Source organism: Myotis nattereri, assembly GCF_964212035.1.
Source record: "Myotis nattereri genome assembly, chromosome: 3".
Taxonomy (NCBI): Eukaryota; Metazoa; Chordata; class Mammalia; order Chiroptera; family Vespertilionidae; genus Myotis; species Myotis nattereri.
Genome location: NC_138077.1, coordinates 153679001 through 153703231, shown reverse-complemented (window position 1 = coordinate 153703231; position 24231 = coordinate 153679001). Strand labels below are relative to the sequence as shown.

At 39.7% G+C, this 24231-nt stretch overlaps 2 protein-coding genes across 4 annotated transcripts; one reads left to right on the top strand and one right to left on the bottom strand.

Moving 5' to 3' along the window:
- The first annotated feature begins 389 nt into the window (after nucleotides 1-389).
- Nucleotides 390-13205, top strand: RPF1 (ribosome production factor 1 homolog). Of its 3 annotated transcripts, none has more exons than XR_013995701.1 (9): nucleotides 390-631; nucleotides 2497-2553; nucleotides 4584-4664; nucleotides 7626-7721; nucleotides 8338-8491; nucleotides 8705-8935; nucleotides 11120-11301; nucleotides 11491-11617; nucleotides 12150-12386. XR_013995701.1 is itself a non-coding variant. In XM_081086861.1 (9 exons), the coding sequence occupies exons 1-9, from the start codon at nucleotides 416-418 to the stop codon at nucleotides 12189-12191; spliced, it is 1038 nt and encodes a 345-aa protein (XP_080942987.1). In that variant the 5' UTR covers nucleotides 390-415; the 3' UTR covers nucleotides 12192-13205. The 3 variants fall into 3 exon arrangements, 1 of the variants encoding a protein (XP_080942987.1); XR_013995702.1 differs by lacking the exon at nucleotides 8705-8935 and adding an exon at nucleotides 10641-10735 and having other exon boundaries at nucleotides 12150-12374; XM_081086861.1 differs by lacking the exon at nucleotides 8705-8935 and adding an exon at nucleotides 10653-10735 and having other exon boundaries at nucleotides 12150-13205.
- Nucleotides 13206-13369: 164 nt separating this feature from the next.
- Nucleotides 13370-22104, bottom strand: GNG5 (G protein subunit gamma 5). Its single transcript, XM_081086862.1, has 3 exons — nucleotides 21870-22104; nucleotides 16601-16743; nucleotides 13370-13502 (listed from the first exon to the last, which is right to left on the bottom strand). The coding sequence occupies exons 1-2, from the start codon at nucleotides 21948-21950 to the stop codon at nucleotides 16618-16620; spliced, it is 207 nt and encodes a 68-aa protein (XP_080942988.1). The 5' UTR covers nucleotides 21951-22104; the 3' UTR covers nucleotides 13370-13502; nucleotides 16601-16617.
- Between the last annotated feature and the right edge of the window lie 2127 nt (nucleotides 22105-24231).

The window sequence follows — 24231 nt, the reverse complement described above, 5'->3', positions numbered from 1 at the left end:
TTAAAAGCTGCAACATGCCCTTCTACCCTTCGTCTTCTTTATCCTGTTCTATTTTTTTTTCCACACCGTGTATTATTTACTTTATAGCTCACCACATTATATACCTGTAAGCTCATTTTAGACTTCTCTAGTAAAATGTAAATTCTCTACTGAAAAGATTTTGTTTTAATGTTTTGAGGGCTTGAACATAGAAAACGTTCAATAAAGAATTCCACGAATTCATCATTTCACTGTCCATACGGCTTGGCAACCCCATTAACTTTTTGAAACCTAAATTTCAACACCTGCTTAAAAGGTTAAATACTCCGCCCGGCACTCTTCATTTTTAAGACCTTTCTGCCCCGGAAGTAAAAGCCTAAGAAGTCGGAGGAGGAAGCTATTTCCGTTTCCGTACGGACGCCAAGGAGCAAACACCATGGAGAAGACCGGCGGCAGCCGAAAGAAAGGCCTGAAGCGCAAGAGCGCTGCCGAAGAACCTCAGGAGGCTGCAGTCGGTGAGGATGGGGCGACGGAAAGCGGGGGCCAAGCCCCGAAAGCGTCCGCCTTCCCGCCGGGCTTCAGCATTTCCGAGATTAAGAACAAGCAGCGGCGACACTTAATGTTCACGCGGTGGAAGCAGCAGCAGCGGAAGGTAGCAGAGGGGCGGAGGCGGCAGGGCGCATGCGCAGTGTCCCTGGCGCGCGGGAGAGGGCGGCGCGGGTGGGCGTGTTGCACTTGCGTGGTCTCCCCTCCCAGGGATCCCAGCCGGAGGGTTGGGCGGGGCTCCCGATCGCCTCGTCCTGCTTTTTGCCGGAGCGGCCCGGTTTCCCTTTTTTACCAGCTCCTGGCTAGGGTTCGTGGCTGAGAATGAAAGCAAGAAACCCTGCTCGCCCACTAGTGAAAAGTACTCCCTCCTGACCTGGGAGGCAAAGGCTCCCTCTCCGCGCGGTCCCGTCCACCTTCAGCTCCGGGTGGTTAATGCCTAAAACCTAATGCAGGCAATGCGTAAACTCAGAGTGATGCTTCTCTGATTACTGCGGCGACTCGTACTGAAATTAGTACTGTAAAGTTTCTAGTAATCTTATTACTCCTTTTTATTTTGTTATTTCCTTTTTTTTCTTAAATCTTTATTGTTGAAAGTATTACATATGTCCCCATCCCCTCCCACATTGACCTCTTCTAGCCCGCCCTCCCCTGCCCCTTTCCCTCCCCCCCACCCCCCTCAGGCTTTCACCATCCTGTTGTCATACAAGTTCTTCGGTTGATCTTTTCCCACACACCCACCCTTCCCTGCCTTCCCTCTGAGATTCGACAGCCTGTTCCATGCTTCTATGTCTCTGGATCTGTTTTGTTCATCAGTTTATTTTGTTCATTGGATTTGATACTTGTCTTCCTCTGACTGGCTTATTTCCATTAGCATTATATTCTCCAGGTCCCTGCATACAGCTTTATCCTCATACTGTTCTGTGAGGTAAACAAGTATGGGGAGATAAGCAGATAAAGCCTAAGGTCACGGTGCTCATTTGTGGTTACATTTCCGTTGAAAGCAAGAGTTTGCTTATTCTTGCACATCATAAAAGTTCACACACATAATACTCTTTATATGTGCCTGCCTCCTCTTACTAGATTTTTTGAAACCCTGGACTGAGCCTTAAGTGCTAACGTGCTATTGGAGTACATACAAGGAGCATCTAACCGGCCGTGGGCAAACTACGGCCCGCGGGCCGGATCCTGCCAGGTCGGCTGTTCTGTCCCAAGCGGAGGGCTCTCTTGCTCTCCCCTCCGCTCCTTCACCAGCAGCGGTGTTAACATGGCAAGTAGGGAAACAGGGCCGCAGCTCCTTCTTCTGAGTCCAGTTTAAGAACCCACTGTGGCCCTGGAGTCAAAAAGTTTGCCCACCCCTGAACCATTGTGGTGCGGGGGAAGGGTATTCTGGAAGACTTTTGAGCCCTGATACATTGAGGCTTAATGAATGCTGGGGGGGGGGGGGGGGGGGGAGTATTTTCTGTTGTCAGTTAAGCATTCTGTTCAGAAATCTCCAAAAGATACATATTCACAGTACAAACAATCTTAACTTGCAAGCACTTAATAAGTTTAAAAGCATTTTTTGATTATAAAATATATGGATAGTTATTTGTACTTTTATGGGAAGCAACCTGAAAACAAATCTCCCATTCCCATTTATTTTTAGTACTTTCCTAGAGAAACAGCCAGCATAGCCATGTTTTTCATTAGGATGCAACTTGTTAGAAATGCAGAAAAAAAAATTGGTCAACTTAGATTTTTGTTTTTTAAGAAGCAAAGTCATTGTTACAAAAATCGTATTGATTGTTCAGTTCACTTGTTTTACAGTAACTTAGGTATGAAAATCTATGTCAACATTTTAATTTTAACAAATTAGGAAGATTAAAGATTACTCCATGTAAGTATTCTTAGCATTAGTAATTTGTAGTTTCAGTGTGTTTGTAATCTAACTAATGATCTCTCATTCTTTTTTTCTTTTTTTAAACCTTTTAGGAAAAGTTGGCAGCTAAGAAAAAACTTAAAAAAGAAAGAGAGGCTCTTGGTGATAAGGTAAAGAAAATTTTTAGCCATCTATCTTAAGAAGGAATGCTCCCTGATATTTATGTTGAATGACTTTCTTTTAAAATTTATTTTGAAATATTTCAAGTGTATAAAAATAATATAGCAAACTCCTTTTTACCCTTTACTCCGCTTAAGAAATAATGCATTAGCAAATACTGTTCCAAGTCCCTTGTGTGTTTCTGATTGCTTGTTCGTCCTCAGATAACCACTCACGAAATTGCTGCTTATTGTTCCCATGCACTTCTTTATTACTTTTACTGTGTATGTTTGTGTTCCCAAACAAGCACAGTGGTAATGTTTTAAATGTTTTAAAATTTTAACATAAATGTTATGCATATTTTGACTTGCTTATTTTACTTTATGTGTTTGAGAAGTAGAGACATACACATCTCCTTGACTTTGGGAATGGGGGAAGCTCCCTAAATTAGAGCTGGAGCTCTTGAGATTTGAAGCAAAGGTTCTTTGTCAGACAAATACTCTTCTGTTAAAGGACTGGGTGAATAAGAATGAGAGCTGTCACATGATATGAATCTGTGAAGAGGGAGAAGGGGGGGATGGAAGGAAGATGATATGCCCGGATGGGTTATAGCAAAGGAGAGAGCAGAGATAATGCATCAAGAAAGCATTTGGCTATTTTTGTGATAAGTGAAATCTTTCTATTGAAAATTTTAAAAAGAACTAAATACTTGCACATTATTGCACAACTAAGTTATTTTCATTTGGTTTCATTTCACTTATAGTTTGTTCTAGGTTATGATTTATACTTGCAAATTTTTAAAAACGTACAACTCTTCCCTCTTCCCCTCTCTTAAGATGAGGTACTAAGAAAGGATAAGTGTTTTTGAAGAAGGGAAAAATATAAAGACTGAAACATTTTGCTTTTTCATGCATTCTCTTAATAGTATTAGGTTAAATAACATGAAGTTGCCAATATTAGACTTTTCTGACCTGCAAAATTCTATCAAGCAATATTAGTCTCTTTTTAGCTCTCAATAATCAATTATAGCAAATTAATATGCTGATCACCATTCTGTTTTTTTGTACTGAAAGATGACTTCCTAGAACTGCCTCCTTCAAAAAATGATTTAAAACTTAATATTTGTTTCATAGAATAATAAAAATAAAATCCTAAATGGTTATCAACTCATGCTTCTTCTATCTCTGCTAGTGTACATATACTTTGAATTAATTTTAGTTAGTGTATGTTACAGTTCTGTATTCCTGATCCATACCATTTTATTTACAGTTTTTGGTCTAAGCTGAGTATGCATGATTGCTAATTCTAAAAGTATTCCATTATGTTGTTGGACCTTTGTCCTATCTATTCGCTGTTCATATTTACTAAAGGACTTGTATGCCTGCATATAAACATAACCATTGGACATAGACACCAAGGGGGTAAGGGCAAGAATGGGAGTGGGGAGGATAAGGACACATATGTAATACCTTAATCATGAAAAAAAATATATGAAACTAAAAAAAAGAACAATAGTGATACTACATCTTTCTTTGTGTGAATTGCTCCCCCCTTTCATTCCTTACCATAAATCCCCCGTTCTAGAATTACTACTTCAGCAGATAGATTTGTAGCTTTTGTTGTATATATTCTGAATAGCTTTTTGAAAGCTATTGGGACAAAGCTACATGTATATTTACTTTTGTAATTTTTTTCCATTTTGTTTGATAACTTTTATTTTTAGTGGATAGTTATTTTGACCAATATTTTTCTCTCTGCTACTTCTGTCTGTTTTTAAGCCATTGCATCCTATGTTGGCAATTCTTTTAGTATGTGTGTGTTCCTGCTCAGAGAATTAAAAAACGTTTTACTCAGTATTGTCATTAGGATTGATGTAGCAGTGGGTTGAAATGAGGAACAGATTGTGTTTTTGGATTGTTTATAAATTTCTGTTATTCCCAACTGTAATGAAAAATTATTTATGTAAAAATGCTTCTACAACTTAATCTTATTTCTTTTATTTAGGCTCCACCAAAGCCTTAATGTTTTTTCTTTTATTTAGGCTCCACCAAAGCCTATACCCAAGACAATTGACAACCAGCGAGTATATGATGAAACCACAGTAGACCCTAATGATGAAGAGGTAACATTAAAAGTCTTAAATAAATTTGGATGGCCACACTTGATAAATTATCTGTTCATATGTTGACAGTTAATTTAAATTACTGTCTGGTGAATTCGTATAATGGACTGATACAGCTATAATGTTGGCACATTATCTTATTTGCTATCAATTGTTTAATAATTAAATTTCCCAGTAATTGCATAGAAAGAGGCAGTGATTTATTTTCTAGAAATTTATTATGTTTTATACCTTTTGTCATTTAATCTCCGTATAATACTTCTTTTTTATATATCATTTAAAAAGTATTTCTCATACTGTAGAATTTTGTAACACCTGTTAAACATTTTGAAAATTAAGGATAATATTTGATGGTATATTTTGTGTCCTTATAAAACCTTTTGGTTTTAAAATAATCTACTTTTCACATTTTTCCTTCAAAAAATTTGCAGTAGTATAGTCAGAGAATCAAGGTCTTTAAAATGTTGTATATATTTTTAAAATTTTGTATGTTTGCTTTTAAACAATGCTTTTTATCATAGTTCTTTTACATATCTCCTAATATTCACTCAGTCAGTCTTCCACCAAATGTTTTATTAATTTCCTACTGTGTATTGAGATTTGTTTTAGGGACCTGGGATCAATCAATGCAAATACTCTCACATATACACACAAAATTTCTGCCCACCCAGAGCTTATATTCCAGGAGGAGAGACAAACAGTGAACATCCTATATAATAAAGAACTAATATGCAAATACTCGCTACGCCCTCACGCCCTCGCACAGGAACTGCTCAGACACTCAACACTGGAGAGAGGAATGAGGACCAGCCAGGCACAAATGAGCTTGCGAGAGAGGAATGGGGACCAGCCAGGCTGCAGCCTGGGACAGGGACAAGCCACCCACCCCGCTGTCTCGGGCACCAGAGACTGCGCCTGAGGTCTGGGAGAGGGACAAGGCGCGCGCCCCGAGGTCCCAGGTGCCTGCAGTTGTGGCCCGGGCAAAGCTGCCCGCCCATGGTCCCCTGCGGCTGCCGCTGACCCTGGTGCCTGCAACTGGCTGGAGGGGGAATCCTGGGTCCCGGGTGTGGGGCGAGGCAGAGGTGGTTAGGGGTGATCGGGCCAGCAGGGGAGCAGTTAGGGGCAATCAGGCCATTAGGGGAGCAGTTAGGGATGATCAGGTAGGCAGGCAGAGGTGGTTAGGGCGATTAGGCAGGCAGGCAGAGGGGTTAGGGGTGATCAGGCAGACAGGCAGGCGAGTGTTTAGGAGCCAGCGGTCCTGGATTGCAAGAGGCAGTTGGACATCCCCCGAGGGGTCCCATATTGGAGAGGGTGCAGGCCAGGCTGAGGGGACACCCCCCACACTCCCATGCACAAATTTTGTGTACCGGGCCTCTAGTAATAAAATAAGTAAGATGTGATATGTTAGCAGATGATAGGTTACTAGAGTTAACAAATAGGGTAAAGAGGATTTAGGACTAACTGGAGTAGAGTTTGCAATTTTATATATATATACGAGTTTGTATGTGTATTCATTTATTTATTTTTTACATAATTTCAGACTTAATAAGAAAAATAGGAGTTTGTATATTTTCTTCATCCAGATATCCTAAATGTTAAATTGTACCATACTTACCTTTCATTTATATTCTTTCTGAAATGCTTGAGAGTAAGTGGCAGACAAGAAGCCTCTTTGCTCCTATATACTTTTAGAATGTTTTACCTAATAAGTGTATTTTTTAAATAAACATAGCATAGAGTTATCAAAATCAGACAATTAATATTGATATATAATATTATCTAATTTGTACAGCTTATCCAGATGTTACCAGTTGTCCCAATGATGTCATTTTTAGCAAAAGAAAAATCCAAACTCATGCATTTTATTCTATTATAATGACTCTTTAACCTCCATTAAATTGAAACAGTTCCTCAGACATTCTTTGCTTTTAATGACATTGACATTTTTGAAGAGTACAGATCAGGTAGTCTTGTAGAATGTCGCTAAAAATGATTTGGAGGTTTGCTCATGATTATATTCAGTTATGTACTTCTGACAGGAATACTACAGATGTGATGTTATGTTCATTTCAGTGCCTCTTATCAGGACTCATATATTAATGATTTTCCCATTACTGGTTATGTTAACTTTCATCACTTTTTATGAAACTGCCTGCCAGGTTTCTCCCATTATAACTAGTTTTTCCCTTTGTAATTAATAAGTATTTGGGGGATAGATACTTTGAGATTATATAAATAAATGTTACTCTTCAAACTTTTAATCAAGATTTTGCAATTACAAATAATTTTTTCCAGTCTGATAGGTGAGAAATTATATCTCAGTGTAGTTTTAACTTGCTGTTCTCTTGTTAAAAATGAGATTGAACATGTTCTTTTTTTAAAATATGTTTTTATTGATTTCAGAGAGAAGAAGAGGGAGAGATAGAAACATTAATGATGAGAGAGAATCATTGATCGGTTGCCTCCTTCATGGCCCCTATTGGGTATGGAGCTTGCAACCTGGGCATGAGCCCTGACTGGGAATAATGGAACTGTGACCTCCTGGTTCATGGGTCGACACTCAACCACTGTGCTACACTGGCCGGGCTGAACATACTTTTTTTTCCTGTCTTTTTAATCAATTATTTGTTCATGTCTCGTGCCCATTTTTCTGTTGGTTTGAGTTGCAGTTTCATATACAGCGGTCAGGGTAGGTTTCATTGAGATGACTTTTAGCAAAGACTTGAAGGATATAAAGAGATTAGCCATCTTTGGGTGAAAAGTACTTCAGGATGGGGAAACAGCCTATGCAAAAGCTGTAAAGCAGGAGCGTGCTTAGCATGTTTTTTGAAGTAAAGCAAAGAAGCTAGCATGCTGAAATTAAGTGAACAATGGGGGAGAGTTGTAGAATAGGTCATAAGAAAGTATGGGGAAAGGGAAAGCCAGATCAGTGACTTGGTTAACTTGTTTTTCTGTTCTTAGGTTGCTTATGATGAAGCTACAGATGAATTTGCTTCTTATTTCAACAGACAAACTTCTCCCAAGATTCTCATTACAACATCAGATAGACCTCATGGGGTAATAAATACATTAATTAGTATAGTTCTTAAATTCCTAATTTTCTTTTATTACTTTGACTATTTAAAGGAACTCTGTTTAGAAGAGTTAGAGATTGCCTTAGATGATGCCTGTGAATAAGCTAAATAAAATTTAATAATGGTAATACAGTGTAAGAAATGACTTGATAATTTGCAAGAAATGACTTGTTTTCTAAGCCTGATTCTTCAGGATAGGGTTTTTCAACCTCAACATTGTTAACATTTGGGGATGTATAATTTTTTGTTATGGGGGTTGTCCTGCTCATTATAGATACTTAGTTGCGTCCTTAGCCTCTATCCACTAGATACCACCAGTACCAGCCGTCCCCCACCCCCAGTCATAATCACCAAAAATGTTTCCAGACATTGCCAAAGGTTCCCTGGTGGAACAGAATCACCCCCAATTGAGAACCACTGCTTTAGGAAGATCAGCCTTTGGTAAAGGATGGAACTGTTCAGATTTAACTCTTGTCCTAGCATTGGTCTCTATTATAACATTGTCTTATAATAATCATTATGCCTTTCCTGATAAATATATATCACATAAGATTTTTATTCTTTTCATTTTTGAGGATTTTTTTTATTTTGTTTTACAGAGAACAGTACGACTCTGTGAACAGCTTTCCACAGTTATACCAAACTCACATGTTTATTACAGAAGAGGACTGGCTCTGAAAAGAATTATTCCACAGTGCATCTCAAGAGATTTCACAGATCTGATCGTTATTAATGAAGATCGTAAAACACCAAGTATCCTTTGTTTTTTAAGGAAGGGCTTCTATTTTGCATGGTTGATGTTAGAGATTAGCAGTAACATAAATTTTTGCACAGCAGTTAATAAGTTTGAATTTTGTAGTTTGCTTCTGACACAAACAACATTTAGTAGGAATGTTCTAGAACGGATTCAAGCCCTGATTTAATTTGCAAGAAATGACATGTTACCTCTCTTAACCCCCTTATAAGATTTGATTAATTTTTTCAATGTGCAAATGATACAGAAATACTTTTGACTGTGCCTCATGAAGTTGAACCTGTGGTGTATCTTTGAAAAGAAGAATTCAAACATTTACTGATAATCTGCTATGTGATAGGCACTAGTATCTGTCAGAAACAGATCTTTCAAGAGCTGATGGATTAGATGGGAAGAAAGGCATTTACGTGACTATAACTCAATTTCAAGTGACAAGTGCTATAGTAAGTAACAGTGAGAACTGAGATATAGATCTTAATTTTGACTACGTAAAATGAGGTGGCATTTGAATTGGGCATTATTGGATGAGTAAACTATTGAAGCTATTTGAAATAGCATGAGTAAAAGAAAAAAATGGTTAATATGTATGGTGTGTAAGAGATTGTATCACTGCCTACCAGTTAGGAAACACCATGAGGAGACAGGTTAGAAAGATAGCTTGGAACCACATTGAGTGTCAGACCAATGTTTTATTCTGTAGATGAGGCTGATAAGAGTGGCTTGAAATTAGCTGTAGCTGTCAAGAATCAAGGTATCTAGTTTGTTTTTTTTCACTTAGCATCTGAGGAACTGGTGCAGATAGTGACACAGCTAAGCCCCATAGCTTGTTACTTGGTTTTATAACCAAGGCCTAAGTCCAGACTTGATTTACAGTCTGTATTAGAAGATGTACTTAAACTGTTGGAGCGGTCATACCAACCAGGCTACTGTTTTAATAATCTAGGTGGGAAATCTCAGAGACATCAACTAAGACAGTAATAGTAAGGGAGAGGTGTACAAGTGAGGAACTTATGTAAACAGTAGGATTTAGTGGGAGAGGAGGAAATTCAAGATAACCATAGCTTCTACTCTGGATGAATAGGAGTGTTGATCCCATTATAAAGCAGACAGTATGGTTTGTAAAACTAATATTATGTACAAATATTTGAAAAACAATCAGATTCTCATCTTTTAAGGTTCGGCATTTCAAAGAATCAGGTTGTGCTATAACCACTTGAGGAATATTGTATAGGTCAGTGATGGTGAACCTATGACACATGTGTCAGAGGTGACACGCGAACTCATTTTTTGGGTTGATTTTTCTTTGTTAAATGGCATTTAAATATGTAAAATAAATATCAAAAATGTCTTTGTTTTACTATGGTTGCAAATATCAAAAAATTTCTACATGTGACACGGCACCAGAGTTAAGGTAGGCTTTTTCAAAATGCTGACATGCCAAGCTCAAAAGGTTCGCCATCACTGGTATAGGTAGTTATCTTAATTTGCTGCATCAAGGACTTTTAAAGCCTTGGGCTGCCAACCCTGCTAGGTAGGTAGGTGTCTTATATTTCATTCATGGCAGACAATTAGTAAATGGCTATTACTGAGTTTAATTTGTGGTACAGCAATCACAAGAATAAGAGCTTGTTTCTATCAAGAAGAGAATTTAGGAGTCTCTGGTTTTGTGGGATGATCAATTCAAAGCTGGCAGCATATCCTAACCTTACAAACATAAAATGTATATACAAATATATAAAAGTGCATTTTTAGGGTTATAAGGCTTCTAACATGGAGGTAAACTTATATTCTATTTACAGTGCTATAGTTACTCTTGAATCCATTCCTGTCTTATCATTCCTGCTAGAGTAGTGGACATTAGTTGCTTCACATACTTTAGTTGAATGCTCAAAACACCCTGTAGAAGGGGTTGATGAGCTATTTATCCTATTGTGAAAAGAGAAAAGGTAGGACAATAGGCTAATCCATTTTTCTGAAAGATTTATGTTGATTTATATGTCTAGAGATTGAGGCTTGGTAAGAAAATCTCTGTTAACCCAGAGGAATGCATGCACCCCACCTATTCACCTCGCTACAGATGTTAGGAGCCTTTGAGGATCAATTATTTAAACAATTCAAAATTTAGATCCGAGTTCAATATGTTCTTAGCTTTATGAACAGATGGATTAATTCTGAGTCACTTGCCAAATGGACCAACTGCTCATTTTAAAATGAGCAGTGTTCGTCTACGTAAAGAAATTAAGGTAAGTTTTAGGCATTCCTTGATTGGCATTGGTCCCCTCATAGTTTTTGCTTTTAAGTAGACTGACTTATCAGCTGCTTGATTTTACTAATGGCATTTGCTCTCCTAATTAAAGCAATAGTTTTATCTACTGGCAGGTTTCTTGTGAGACTGTCATAATTGAGTTATGGCAGACAGGCAATAACTTTCATTACTGTGAAATGTTACTTTCCTAGAACTTCCTTTTTGGTGCATTCACAGCATACAAAATACTTTTAATCTTACTTCATGGGTGTAGTAAGCCATTTGTGGTTGTCATTGAGATAAATTTCTCATTTGTCATGGGAATTATAAAACTTAAAATTGCAATGATACAGTTTTGCTAATAAACTTGTGATTTTTCTAGAGAAGAGGCAAGGACCCCACAGAACACGTACCTGAAATAATTCTGAATAATTTTACAACAAGGCTGGGTCATTCTGTTGGACGAATGTTTGCATCTCTCTTTCCCCATAATCCTCAGTTTATTGGAAGGCAGGTTGCCACATTCCACAATCAACGGGATTATATCTTCTTCAGATTTCACAGGTGAGGAAGGTACCTTTACTCCTTGACTTTTAATCATGAAATACCTGTTCAAGATAAACCTGTTCCTAATGTATTTTGACAGGTATTACAGATGAGAAATACGTTCTTTTCGACCATCATAAATGTTAAAGAAGTAATAGGTGGGTTAATGCAGACTAATTTCCTCAACTTTTTTCTTTACCTTTAAAGATACATATTCAAGAGTGAAAAGAAAGTGGGAATTCAGGAACTTGGACCACGTTTTACCTTGAAATTAAGATCTCTTCAGAAAGGAACCTTTGATTCTAAATATGGTGAATATGAATGGGTCCATAAGGTATGTACTTACTCTAGAAAAGCCATTTAGATGATTTTAAGTATGGGATGAGAAGGAAATCATGTACTTTTTAAGCTTTGAGTTCTACCTCAAGTTATGCTTCTGAATATCTTCCGTCATGAGCTAAAAACCATTTTCTGATGTGGTAATTGGATCTGGTGATTAATCCTGGTTCATTTGAAGTATCCTAAATATTAATGGTTCTCAAAGTAGGACCAGAAGCATCACCCAGAAACTTTTAAGATGAAAAATTGTTGGGCCATAGATTTACTGAATTAGACCCAGCAACCTATTCATAAGCTTGTGCTACCCTGATTCTGGTGCATGCTTGAGAATTATTTTCTATCTAGTAAGTAGTATTTCACTTAAGTGTGATTTTTACTTTAAAATTGTGTATGTTTAACACACATCTATTGGAACTGTAATTTCCAACACCTTTTATATTAAACCTGAACACTGATACTTCAGTGACAACTTTTAGCATTGTTACCCATTGATTGTGTGCTAACTTTGTTTACTCCCTAATTTTCAGCCCCGGGAAATGGATACAAGTAGAAGAAAATTCCACTTATAAAATACTGAAGGAATAGTACTGGATTTTGCAGAACGGGCCTATCTTGAATTTGTAACAGAAGACTCTTCAAAATGGCATTTACTGATTTCATATACCTTATATCGTGTCTGGACAAATTACCAAGTGCCATGAATTACCACTCACTGTTTCTGTAGGAAATACAAATAAAAGTATTTTGGTGAGAGTGTAGGTTGCAATTTAGATTTCCTAAAATTTTTTATTTTTAGTAACTGAATAATTTAAGTTGGAATCAAGACTCGATCTGACTTTTCCATATGCACTCTTTTAATCTTTATTGTTGAAAGTATTACTTGTCCTCTTTTTTCCCTATTGACCCCTTCTAGGCCTCCCCCACCCCTCTACCATCTACACTTTCATGGTACATGTGGGCGAGAGGAAAATACAGTGCTCGGTAGATACAATGTAACCAACCCACTGGTTTTCTACCAGACTCTTGGATCTGGCACAGAGTTTTTAACTGTTTTCTGAATGATTGGAGACCACACGTCTGGGATGTTTTAACATTTCCTTAAGCCTTTCCGAAGGATAAAAATTTTTAAGCAAAATGGTTTACCAAGGACTTAAAGCAAAGTTGCAAATTATTGAAGCCAATCTTTGGTTCCTTTTTTCTTATTACATTATACATCATTACTCTGTACTGTAATACTCCATTCAGGAATTGTCTCAAACTCTGAAGTTTTTCTTATATCTTCTAATGGAATTCTTACATCCAGTCTTTACTATCCTTATTAGGAGATAGGAGATAAAGTAAATAACTTAGGTGTAGTGGTAATAAACCCACAAAGGAGTTTATTAGAAATATTTATTATTAAAACAAAGTTAGCCCTGTAAATAACTCATATGAGTAGAAACTAGTATGAGCAACTTTCTCCTGACTCTTACAAGAAGTGTGCAACTTACCTTTGCTTTTCTAGCAGTTTTGCAAATGTATGGCATAAAGTTATATGAGAAGAGTTGATGGAACAAACGCTAAAAGCAGGCCATAATGACTGGGAAAATTGCCATTTAATTTAGGTGTTCAAAACAAACTAATACATAGTGTATTACCAATAATTAGGCAAAAATACTTTTTATACTAAGTATTTTATTTGTATGCTGCTGCCAGTGTATATAAAATAATCATTCTTGTGAAATAGAAATTCATGAAAATTCAGAGAGGTAGATGTTAAGGACTGACAAAAGCAGAAGTTTGTAGAGTATGGCACATGTTATAGGGTAAGCCTTTTGTACAGGCTTCAGATTTAGCTCTCTTTGAATATTTGCCGGTTCAAGAAAAGTGGTTTAGAACACCTGAAATGAGAAGAAAAAAAGTGAGTTAGAGTAAAATATCAAATAATCAATGGATTAACAATAGCACTGCATTTTGTATTTTTACAGCATTCATCTGAATGTTAGTTTATAAAGTACTTTCAATTAAACTAAATCTAGTTTTAAAAACAAAACCAGACACATCACAGGGTTTCTGGAGAAAAACGGTAGGAAATGACTATGCTGTAAAATGTAACCACCTCTTAATTTTCAAAACCAGTCTGAAGTATATATCATTTACAGTTTATAATAAGACTTAAAAATTAACTTGCTAAGATCACTGCTAAAATACACTCTGTCTTAATTTACAATGAACGATAGTATTGGGGAGAGCAGTTTGGTAATATCTACTAAGGTAGAAAGTGCAACCACACTTCACTCTTTACCCAACTAAACCTATATACAAAGAGAAACGTACATGGATACTGTTTATAGTGATATTTTAACAGCAAAGAACCGGAAATAGCTTAAACAACTCAACAGGACTAGATAAACTAAGGTTCATACACAATGAAATACTAGACAGCCAATTAAATGACTAAACAATTTATATGGAGATAAACCAACAAATATATGTAGTAAAAATAAAAACATGGGCATACCACATGTTATCTATGTGGAAAGGTAGGAAAAGTATATCATTTTAAAACTAACAAGCTTAAACTAATTCAGGATAGATACAAGTTCATCTTTATACTTGAAAATTTGATATATTCCATAGCGAAAATGTTCAAGAGGCATAAACAATCAATGGTGGAAAAACAAGTGTTTAACTTAACATTTGATTCAGTGCAAATTATAAAAACAAGATAGGCAGAAAATAGCAAATAGGCTGGCAAGGGCTCAGCATCAAGTTCCAGGTGAAATAACAAAGTTTAATAAAAAGACTAGTGTTAATAAAATTTAAATGTCATTCCTTATTGAATAATTTTACTTCTAGAAATGTACCTTAAATAGGTAAAGTATATATAAATATATAGATACCAAGATATTCCCTTCAGTGTAACTTCAAATTTGGAAACTTCAATATTCAATGAAGTATAATTCAGTTACAATACAACCACTGAACATCTCACAAATATTTAATGAAATAAAATTCATAAATGTTTTTAAACAAACTACATACCATAATCCTCTATTTTTTATTGATTGATTTGGGAGAGGAAGGGGGAAGGGAAACACTAATTTGTCCCATTTATTTATACATTCATTTTTGATTCTTGTATATGCTCTGGCTAAGGATTGAACCCACAACCTTTGGTGTATTGGGACGATGCTCTAACCCAGCGTTTGCCCATCAGTGGTCAGTGGACCACAGGTGGCCTGTGAGGTCCAAAAGGTTAGCGACCACTGCTCTAACCAACTGAACTACCTCTGCGCGGGGCTGATCCTCATCGTTAAGAATTTTTTTTTCTCTTAAAAGGAAATATCTAACAATGGTTATTTCTAGGTATACTGACCATGGTACTTTGTATTTTCCTTAGACCAGCTATTGATAAGTTAGCTATGCTGCTGTTGATAAAAACCATATATTTTTAAATGCTATGAGTATAACGTTTCAACTGTAAATTCTCTGCACTCATGTCACTCACTGTGGGCCTAAGACCACTGGCAGTAGTATAACCCAGAAACTTGTAAGAAACACAGGTTGTAGGACCTCACTCCAGACCCACTAAAATAGAATTTGCATTTTAACAAAGTGATTTATAGGTATAGCAAATCTAAAATGTTTTTACATCATATTTTTTCCTAGCCAAAAATGTTTCAATCATCATATCCACAAAGCTGTTTCATTAGACTGCCAGGATTAATAACCATTATTTTACTTTGAAACCTGGATTATTATCCCAGCATATTTAAACACTATCTGTAGACTCCTGTGAAATGTAGATTATTAACTGCCAGTTAAGAGCCAGGCTACTTAACAGTACTTTATATCAAATGAAAATAAACCATTTTTTAAGTGAATAGGAACATAAGTTTAAAAAGGATCTTTAACAAACCATAAAAATATGTAATTGCAAAAACTGCCATGAAGAATTAATATTGCCATAAGCAAGGAACTACAGCTTAATAGGAGTTAGACTGTTGAAAAGACTTACTTCCGTATGGAAAACCTATCACTCAAAGGTGCTTCCACCCCCCCTCACCCTCCCATGTTTCCAAAAATCTTAACCAATCACTGTATTTACTGGAAACATGCTGTACTTATACAGACTTCCTAGGTACTCCCAAATCTACAAAGCGTAATTAGGGAGGGCACAACTATGTAACATGGTATTTTGGGAAGCAGCTTCCTGGACTTTGAGGAGTTAGACTGTTTATAAAGGGTGTGTGCCATACGGAGTGTTTTGGTTTTTTTTAAAGCACTATTAGTTTAAGGTTGCTCCTCCTAGGTCAATACTAGTGAGTATACACCCTGACTAAAGCACTATGGCTTTATAAAAGGTAGCACCCTTGGGTTACACTTAAAATGTAACCACAGCATATTCTGGTCACATCTCTTTTGGACTAATATGGTTTTGCACACATTGACATTTGATCTGGAAGACAAAGATTAAAATTTAGAAGTTAGCTTATTCAACTGTCTCATTTTCTCTTGCATTCACAACTCCCAATTCTTTTCTATACTGCCCTATAACTGAATTCTGTTAGAGTAAAAACATCAGAATCAGTCCAAATCAATTGGTAGTACTTTAAAAGTCATCCCCATAAACATTCTATAAAGTTTAAAAACTATTTGCTACGTACACAAAAATTAGACTAGTGTTTAGGGCCCTCAAAATACACCATTAGGGCCAATGCTATAAAAAGTAACACAGCTTGTCACTGTGATTTTCTAGTAACTCCTATATCCTCTTGTATGGTTATTAAATCATCTATTTAACCCTCTTTATGGTAAGATAGAAACAATTAGTCTTCATGACTACTAAATCGGTAAATTCCATCAACCTTCACTTTCCTCACAAAACAAGACTGGAAACTTGCAGTGCCAAACAAAAGTGCATAGAAGCAAATAAAAAGACAACTGGTTATTCCAGCTTCATGCAGTTTTATTGTTTTACTGTAAGGAAACTTACCTTCAAAATTCATTTTACTACAAAAAGGAACAAACTTTCTGGGGTCTGAAGGGATTGGTACTTGAAGATACTCCAGTCAACAGGGGGTCATGTTGAGCATTCTGCAGACAGAATTGTTTCAAATCTGCCGCTGCCTGGGAAACCTATACAAAACAAAGTGGGAGGGAATGGGAGGTGATTAAGAATGTTTTCAGAAAAAGTTTTCTCACATCTTTCAAAATACCTGCAATAAATATTTCTCTTAACTCAAAAGATACATACTAATTGGAGATTATCAGTCACATACTGAGCTCTTAAAGCAGGGCATGTAATTAAGATTAGTTTGTTTCATTTTGCTTATTAGAAGAATTATCAAATGATTTAGTACAAAGGGTACAATTCCTCTTATCTGTAAAGTACAGCACATCTTGCTAGTTTATTAATAAGCAGGTTGCTCAAGTGCAACCTTGAAGGGAAGCAGCATCTTGCTTTTTATTAAAAAGCAGTACCCAAAGCAGTACACATGATAAGAGTTTAAGCAAAAAGCATTAAAATTCTAGCAAATTATTACTTCACCTTGAAAGCAATATTACTGGGAAAATGCTACCACTGTGAATGAACATGAAGTTCTAAATCTAAACCATTCAATTCACTGTTTTGGTATCATGCATCATCAGCTGTTTAATGTTACAAAACTGGACAGTGACAGCTTTCTGCTCAGTATCAGGGAACTAAAAGCTGATAGCAAACTTCAGTTAATTTTAACAACTTCACTGAGCAGCCTGCCTGTCAGAAACTGTATTTGCCTTAAGTGTGATTTTATTGTTGTTGTTAATCCTCACCCGAGGCTATATATCCATTGATTTTTAGAGAAAGTGGAAAGGAGGGGGAGAGACAGAAACATCGATGTGAGAGAGAAATATCAACTGGTTACCTTCCGCATGTGCCCCATCCAGGCTGGGGATCAAGCCTTCAACAGAGGTACATGCCCCTGACCATAATCAAACCCGGAACCCTTCAGTCCACAGGCCAATGCTCTATCCACTGAGCCAAACTAGCTAGCACCTTAAATGTGATTTAATAATTTTCATGTGTATACAATGCCACCCAAATAGGACTTAAAGAACTTCTATGGCAGGAGTCCTCAAACTACGGCCTGCGGGCCACATGCAAATACAAATATTGTATTTGTTCCCGTTTTGTTTTTTTACTTCAAATAAGATATGTGCAGTGTGCATAGGAATTTGTTCATAGTTTTTTTTTAAACTATAGTCCGGCCCTCTAACAGTCTGAGGGACAGTGAACTGGCCCCCTATTTAAAAAGTTTGAGGACCCCTGTTCTATGGCTTTACACTTTACTTTGTTTATAAGCTGTATCATTTAAACATCCTATATAATAAAAGGCTAATATGCAAATTGTCCCTACAGGCAGGAGTTCGACTGACCAAGAGTTAGACATGTGCTGACCACCAGAGGGTGTGGAACATGGTGGGTGTCAGCGACATGGTGCTGGCTGCTGGCAGCCACTAGATACCCTACCCGTGCACGAATTTCGTGCACTGGGCCTCTAGTCTACACTAATAAAAGGATAATATGCTAATTAGACCGGGTCCACTGGACATCTTCCGAACATCTGACTTCCTTCCAGACAGGGGGCGACCAGGCCGGCAGGGGGCAGTTAGGGGGCGTCCAGGCGGGCAGTTAGGGGGCAACCAGGCCGACAGGGGCAGTTAGGGGGCGATCAAGCCAGCAAGCAGAGGCAGTTAGGGGCGATCAGGCAGGCAGGCAAGTGGTTAGGGACAATCAGGCAGGCAGGCAGGTTAGGAGCCAGCAGCCCCGGATTTCGAGAGGGATGTCCAACTGATAGTTTAGTCGGACATCCCCAGAGGGGTCCTGGATTGGAGAGGGTGCAGGCCGGGCTGAGGGACCCCCCCCCCCACACCACGTGCATGGATTTCATGCACCGGGCCACTAGTTTGTATATTTGGTAAGGTGATGCAGGATACAAAAACAATGAACTGAATGGGGTTCAGGTGTAGAATATGGATCACTAAAAGATGCCCCAAATGAATAAAATATCCTAAGTCTTGAACTGAGGTTTAGGAAGATGGGAAAAATAATCATTTATTCTCAGTTTTAACTATCCTCAAGGAAGGTGAGTGCAGTAGTCAGTCCAGCTGGGGTATTTGGCCTTTGAAAGGAGTAAAGAGCATCACAGATGCTCTCTATACCAAGAAAGCCTGCAGATTATTGCTGTACCTGATAAAACGATCCATCATCCTGAGCTGAATCTAAACTCCACTCTCAAGTAGATGAATGGATTAGAAAACTGTGGTACATCTACACGATGGAATACTATGCTGCTGTAAAAAAGAAGGAACTCTTACCATTTGCAACGGCATGGATGGAACTGGAGAGCATTATGCTAAGTGAAATAAGCCAGTCAATGAAGGAAAAATACCACATGATCTCACTCATTCATGGATAATAGAGACCATTATAAACTTTTGAACAATAATGGATACAGAGGCAGAGCAGCCTCAAACAGATTGTCAAACTGCAGCGGGAAGGCCGGGGAGGGGTGGGGGGCAGGAGGGAGGGGGGTAAGAGATTAACCAAAGAACTTGTATGCATGCATATAAGCATAACCAATGGACATAAGACACTGGGGGGTAGGGGAGGCCAGGGGATTGTCAAGGGCGGGGGGAAAAAAGGGACACATATGTAATACCCTTTGTAAGACTCTAAGCAATAAAATAAAAAAATAAAAATAAAATAAAAAAAATAAACTCCACTCTCAGAATCTATGTGTATGTTTGGCTTATACAACAGTCCAGGGTAATGAGTTCCATAGGTTTATTTAACAATTGGGTATAGTAGTAGTTTTAAAATACCTGGTAGCAACTACTATGATAAATGGCCACTCTGCTCCCTCCAAAAAAAAAAAAAAAGGTAGGTATAGAGCTAAAGTGTTACCATTTTTCACAGTCTTATAACTTGATTTCATTCACATTGACTAGCAGCAAAAATACAGAAAAGTATCTGTTAATTTTCTGCCTAAGGTGTAGTAAATTCCAACTCAACTCCCTTTCACAAACTTCTCAAGCACCACTATGTGCCAAATATACTTCTAGACATTGAGAATACGTAAAAGCAACCAGGTCCCTGCTGTTATGGAGCTGACAGTTCAGAGAAAAAGACAGATAACGTGCTCTAAAGAAAAAAAGAATGGTTTGTTAGACTGTGATGTACAGGAAGGTGTCTCTGAGGAGGTGACATTTAAACAACTCAATGCCCCAAAATCCAGCCAAATGACCACCAGTGTGAACTGATCAGTGAGAATTCCAAGGAGTGGGGAAAACAGGCAAAAGTTTGAAAAACCTCACAAGCTGCTAGCCCCTATGGCGCTGTAATGATCACCATCCAGGAGGCTGAAATCCTATAATCCTGGCATAATTACTAGTGCCCCAAAGGTGTCCTGGATTGGCATTCAAGTGTACGGTCACCCTACATAGGGGAGAATTTCTCAAGCACTTGTGATAATTTCTATCAACTATTCAAACAAAGGTTTAAACAGTAAACTTGTGCTAGCTTAAAAATATCACTGGTAAAAAGAAAGCATCTAGCACAGTCATGGATAAAAAAAGATGCACAAAATGAAATCAAACTGACCACATTGTGCATCTAAAAGCTCATTTAAAGTCTCAAGGTTTGAATGGCACCCTCCTTCTGCCTCGCCCTACCATCAGACAAATTGAGAACTCTAAACCCGAGTCACTTGTGGTGGCTTTAATGTTCCGACCAGAAGCCTCCTAAAGAATTAAGTATAGGATGCAGGCATCATGCTGGGGAGTTATTGAAGGGGCCAAGCTCTTCCTAATGAAGCCCTCAGAGTCCTTTAGTCTGGGGACTTCATCTCATTTTCCTTGGAGACTGGGGCTTAAGGACCCGTACTTAACACAACTTGCAAGCAGCATTTTTTTTCTTTCCTAGGCCACTCTATTGTATAATAAAGGCACACCTGACTGTCCACAAATATCACTGGATAAGGTTAAGAATCTGGAGATTAGAGAAACGAATTCCAAACAGCGATGGAGTCCACAGCACTTACAGGACAGGGAGGGGAATCCCACACCAACACTAATGGGAATTTCCCTTCCCTCCTGAGGTGAACACAACTACGTTAGGTTCCTGACATTTCTACTGAAGGAAACGGGCAAATGGGAGACCATCTTATCCACAAGAGATTGCGGGGAGCAGTAAAGACTACCCTGATGAATTCAGAATCAAATCATCTTGGAAAATGGCTGCTTCTTTGGACAAAGTGAATGATTCCTATTCTACTCTCGTTTCTTCTTTTAATTACAAGGCGCGTTTCACACGTAAGATGATCTGTACCAGAAAGAAGCCAATCCACTTGGGATTTAAAAAAAATCTGGAGGAACTTGGAATAGCATTTGAATGTCAGGTTATCGCACACCAACACATACAAAAGGCTCCCCCCACCGCACCCCCCGCCACCCGCCCCAAAATAAAACAGCCAAAGACAAGGTCAATGCTAACCAAATGCCAAAACAAGTAAGACCGGTCCACCCTAACCGCTTTCCGGAGGTGTGCGGCCTGGAGGTACCCCCAAGGTCAGACCTCCGCGCACTGAGCCTACGGGCATGAAATGCACGCTTGGTGCGAGGTTGGTTATACAGGCACCAGAGATAACCTTACACGCCGGGACGTTTCAAAAACGAACATATAGCTCAAGTTCTGCAAGAAAGCGTCCTCAAGTTCGGTGGATGAGAGGAGCTGGAGGTAAGAATCTTCTGCTACAGGGAGTGGGTTTGGAAAGGTCTGCCACGAAAACAAAAAAATACGTCTGTTCTCAATCATCGGATAAAGCCCCGTGGGGCGACGAGAGGCGGAGGCTGGCAGAGGGACGGGAAGGGTGCGGACCGCGCGGAGGAGCAGCCGCGGGCCCGGCCAGCGCGGAGTCACCTCGCGGGGCGGAGGGGGGGCGGGGAGAAGGGGGGTCAGAATGCGGAACGCCGCAGCTCAGCCCGGCCGCCGGCCCGCTTCGGGAAACCCTAGGGCGGAAGGGCGCGCGAACCTGCCCCCCAACCCCAGCGCCGACCCACGCCGCCAAGTCTCTGACGTTCGCAGCTCCCGGGTCGCCCACGGAGGCCGGCGCGCACCCTCAGTCCGCCCGCCCCGGCCAGCTCGGCGGCGATCCCACCGCCACGTCCGCCTTCCCCTCCCCCTCGGCCGCCCTCCCCCTCGGCCGCCCGCCCCCACTCACCTTCACGCGGTTGAGCCCGGCCTCCAGCCGGAGCTGTTGGACCACTTTCTTCATAGCGGTGACGCTGGAGGAACCAGACATGGTGCACGCGAGTGCCGGGCAGATTGGTCGGTAGCGGGTCGCGGGTCCGCGGGGGCCAGTCGGCGGGGCAGCGACGCGAGGGGCGGAGCTCAGAACTTTGTAAGTTTCCGGTCCTTCGCCCAGCGGCTCCGCCCTCGGTGCGCATGCGCGCCTCCTCCGCGGGCAGTTTCAGCGCCACGCCCGGTGGGACGCGAAAGCAGGGAGGCGGAGACGGAGCGTGAGGGGCGGGGCGGAGCGTGAGGGGCGGGGCGGCGGGGCATGGAGCGTGAGGGGCGGGGCGGAGCGTGAGGGGCGGGGCGGCGGAGACGGAGCGTGAGGGGCGGGGCGGCAGCCGCGAGATGCGTGCGCAGACTGGACCAGCCTGCGTCCGGTGCCCGGGAGGCGGCTTTGGGAGAGGTTGGGAAAGCGCGGGTCCTTGGCCGCGGAGACCCAAGAGGCACCTTAAGGAGGTCGCGGAGTGGAAGCCGGACGCTTGCGGGAGCTGATCGAAGCCCTGGCGGTGGCGTGACCAGGAGGTTCCAGTTTTCCTGACGGAGTTAGCGGCAGAGATTGAGGGGAGGGAAAGGGAGAGCCCTGCCGAGGCGTGGGAACTAGAAGCACCCGGGTTCTCACTGTCACCCCATCCCCACAGGTGCCTCCACGTGACCCGATTGTGTCCTGTGGCGACCTTTCCACAGCCTGCTCCCCCCCCCCCCCCCCCCCCCCCCCCCGAGACCTGAGGCCGAGAGGGCGCGGCGGGCGCGGTAACCGCCCGCGGGGAGCCGCCGGCCGGCGGGCCGCAGCAGCGCTGGTTCCCTGGAGGAAACGGGATCTTCTGGTTCCGCTTCCGTTGCCTCTTACCTCTGGGTTTCCCGGAAGAGGTGGTGAAAAAGCCAAGGTGCTGCTTGACTATCTACACCTGTCTCCTCTTGTTATCTATTTCATTTGAGGAGTTAACACTTATTTTACTTAAAAAAAACAAAAACAACTTTTTTTGTGTTTCGGGAAAATTTGCTTTTTCTATATTTCACAAACGTATCAACCTTGATCTTCAAAGGGGTTTTCTAAAGAGATAGTAGGATTAATCAAGCAAAATAGGCTGCTTCATCCATGGGGAAAGTATGTGTTATGTCAACGCATTTAGGACAAATGTTTCCTATTCTTTTATATTTCTACATATACCTATATAGATATATCTATATTCCATATATATATATTCTTGTTGATTTCAAAGAGTAAGGGAGAGAGAGATAGAAACACCAGTGATGAGAGAGAATCATTGATGGGCTGCCCCCTGCATGCCCCCCACTGGGGATGGAGCCCACCACCGGAGCTTGTGCCCTCATCCAGAATCCAACCATGACCTCCACTCATAGGTCAAGGCTCAACCATGGAGCCAGGCAATGTTTCCTATTCTGGTGGAACAGCCCTTAACGACTATACTAATGATTTCAATGAATATGAATGATTTCATTATTAATGCATTTCAAATTTTTTATATAGGGAAAAATCCCATATATAATTTGCACTATGCCAACAAGTCCTAACTCATTTACTGAACAATTTAAATCATTTTACAAAAATGTCCAGTGTACTTAAGCATTGTACTTAATTCATACAATGGATGTCATGGTTAGGATTATAAACAAGGGTTTGAATTCAGGCCCTATCTATCCTTGGTATCCCTGGGCAAGCCACTCAAAGTTTGCTGAGATTCTGTTTCCTCATTTCAAAATGAAATAAAACTTCCCAGAGCTGTTTGTGAGAATGAAATGAAATTATATACATTAAGAATATGACAAGTTATCTCAATATCACTTCTCCCTCTTCCCCAGCAGCATTTTAAATTATTTCACTTTTGGTGGCTTGTTGACTAACTTCATTCACGCTTTACACATTTGGAAGATTAAAAATAAATATCTTTACTCAAAGAATGAAACATGAATGAATGGTTTTATAGATTATACAGAACTAGAAATCTGCTTCTCTGCCTCCCAACCCATTTAATAATTTTGTGTGAGATTCCACTATATTAGTATATTTAAATTAGCCCATTTCAGGTTTCCAATTTTAGTATTTATTTATTTCTAAAGTTCACTGAGCATCTCTTTGTATACTCTATAAATCAGACAGGAAATAAAAATCACCAGAATCCTTATTTCTCAGTACTGCAGAGTATCAGAAATTCTTAAGCTTCCCTAAAGATTCCACTAAACAACTACTAGAACTGATAAATGAATTCAGTGAAATATAAAATACAAAATATCCAGAAATCATTTACATTTTTATACACCAATAGTGA

What these genes read in the sequence shown, in the direction of transcription:
- RPF1 (XM_081086861.1), top strand. Translation starts at nt 416, where the DNA reads ATGGAGAAGACCGGCGGCAGCCGAAAGAAAGGCCTGAAGCGCAAGAGC. An exon ending in TAGACCCTAATGATGAAGAG is followed by an intron (nt 4,665 to 7,625) that starts GTAACATTAAAA and finishes TTCTGTTCTTAG; the next exon opens with GTTGCTTATGATGAAGCTAC. An exon ending in CATCAGATAGACCTCATGGG is followed by an intron (nt 7,722 to 8,337) that starts GTAATAAATACA and finishes TTTGTTTTACAG; the next exon opens with AGAACAGTACGACTCTGTGA.
- GNG5 (XM_081086862.1), bottom strand. Translation starts at nt 21,950, where the DNA reads ATGTCTGGTTCCTCCAGCGTCACCGCTATGAAGAAAGTGGTCCAACAG. An exon ending in CCGGGCTCAACCGCGTGAAG is followed by an intron (nt 16,744 to 21,869) that starts GTGAGTGGGGGC and finishes TGTTTTGTATAG; the next exon opens with GTTTCCCAGGCAGCGGCAGA.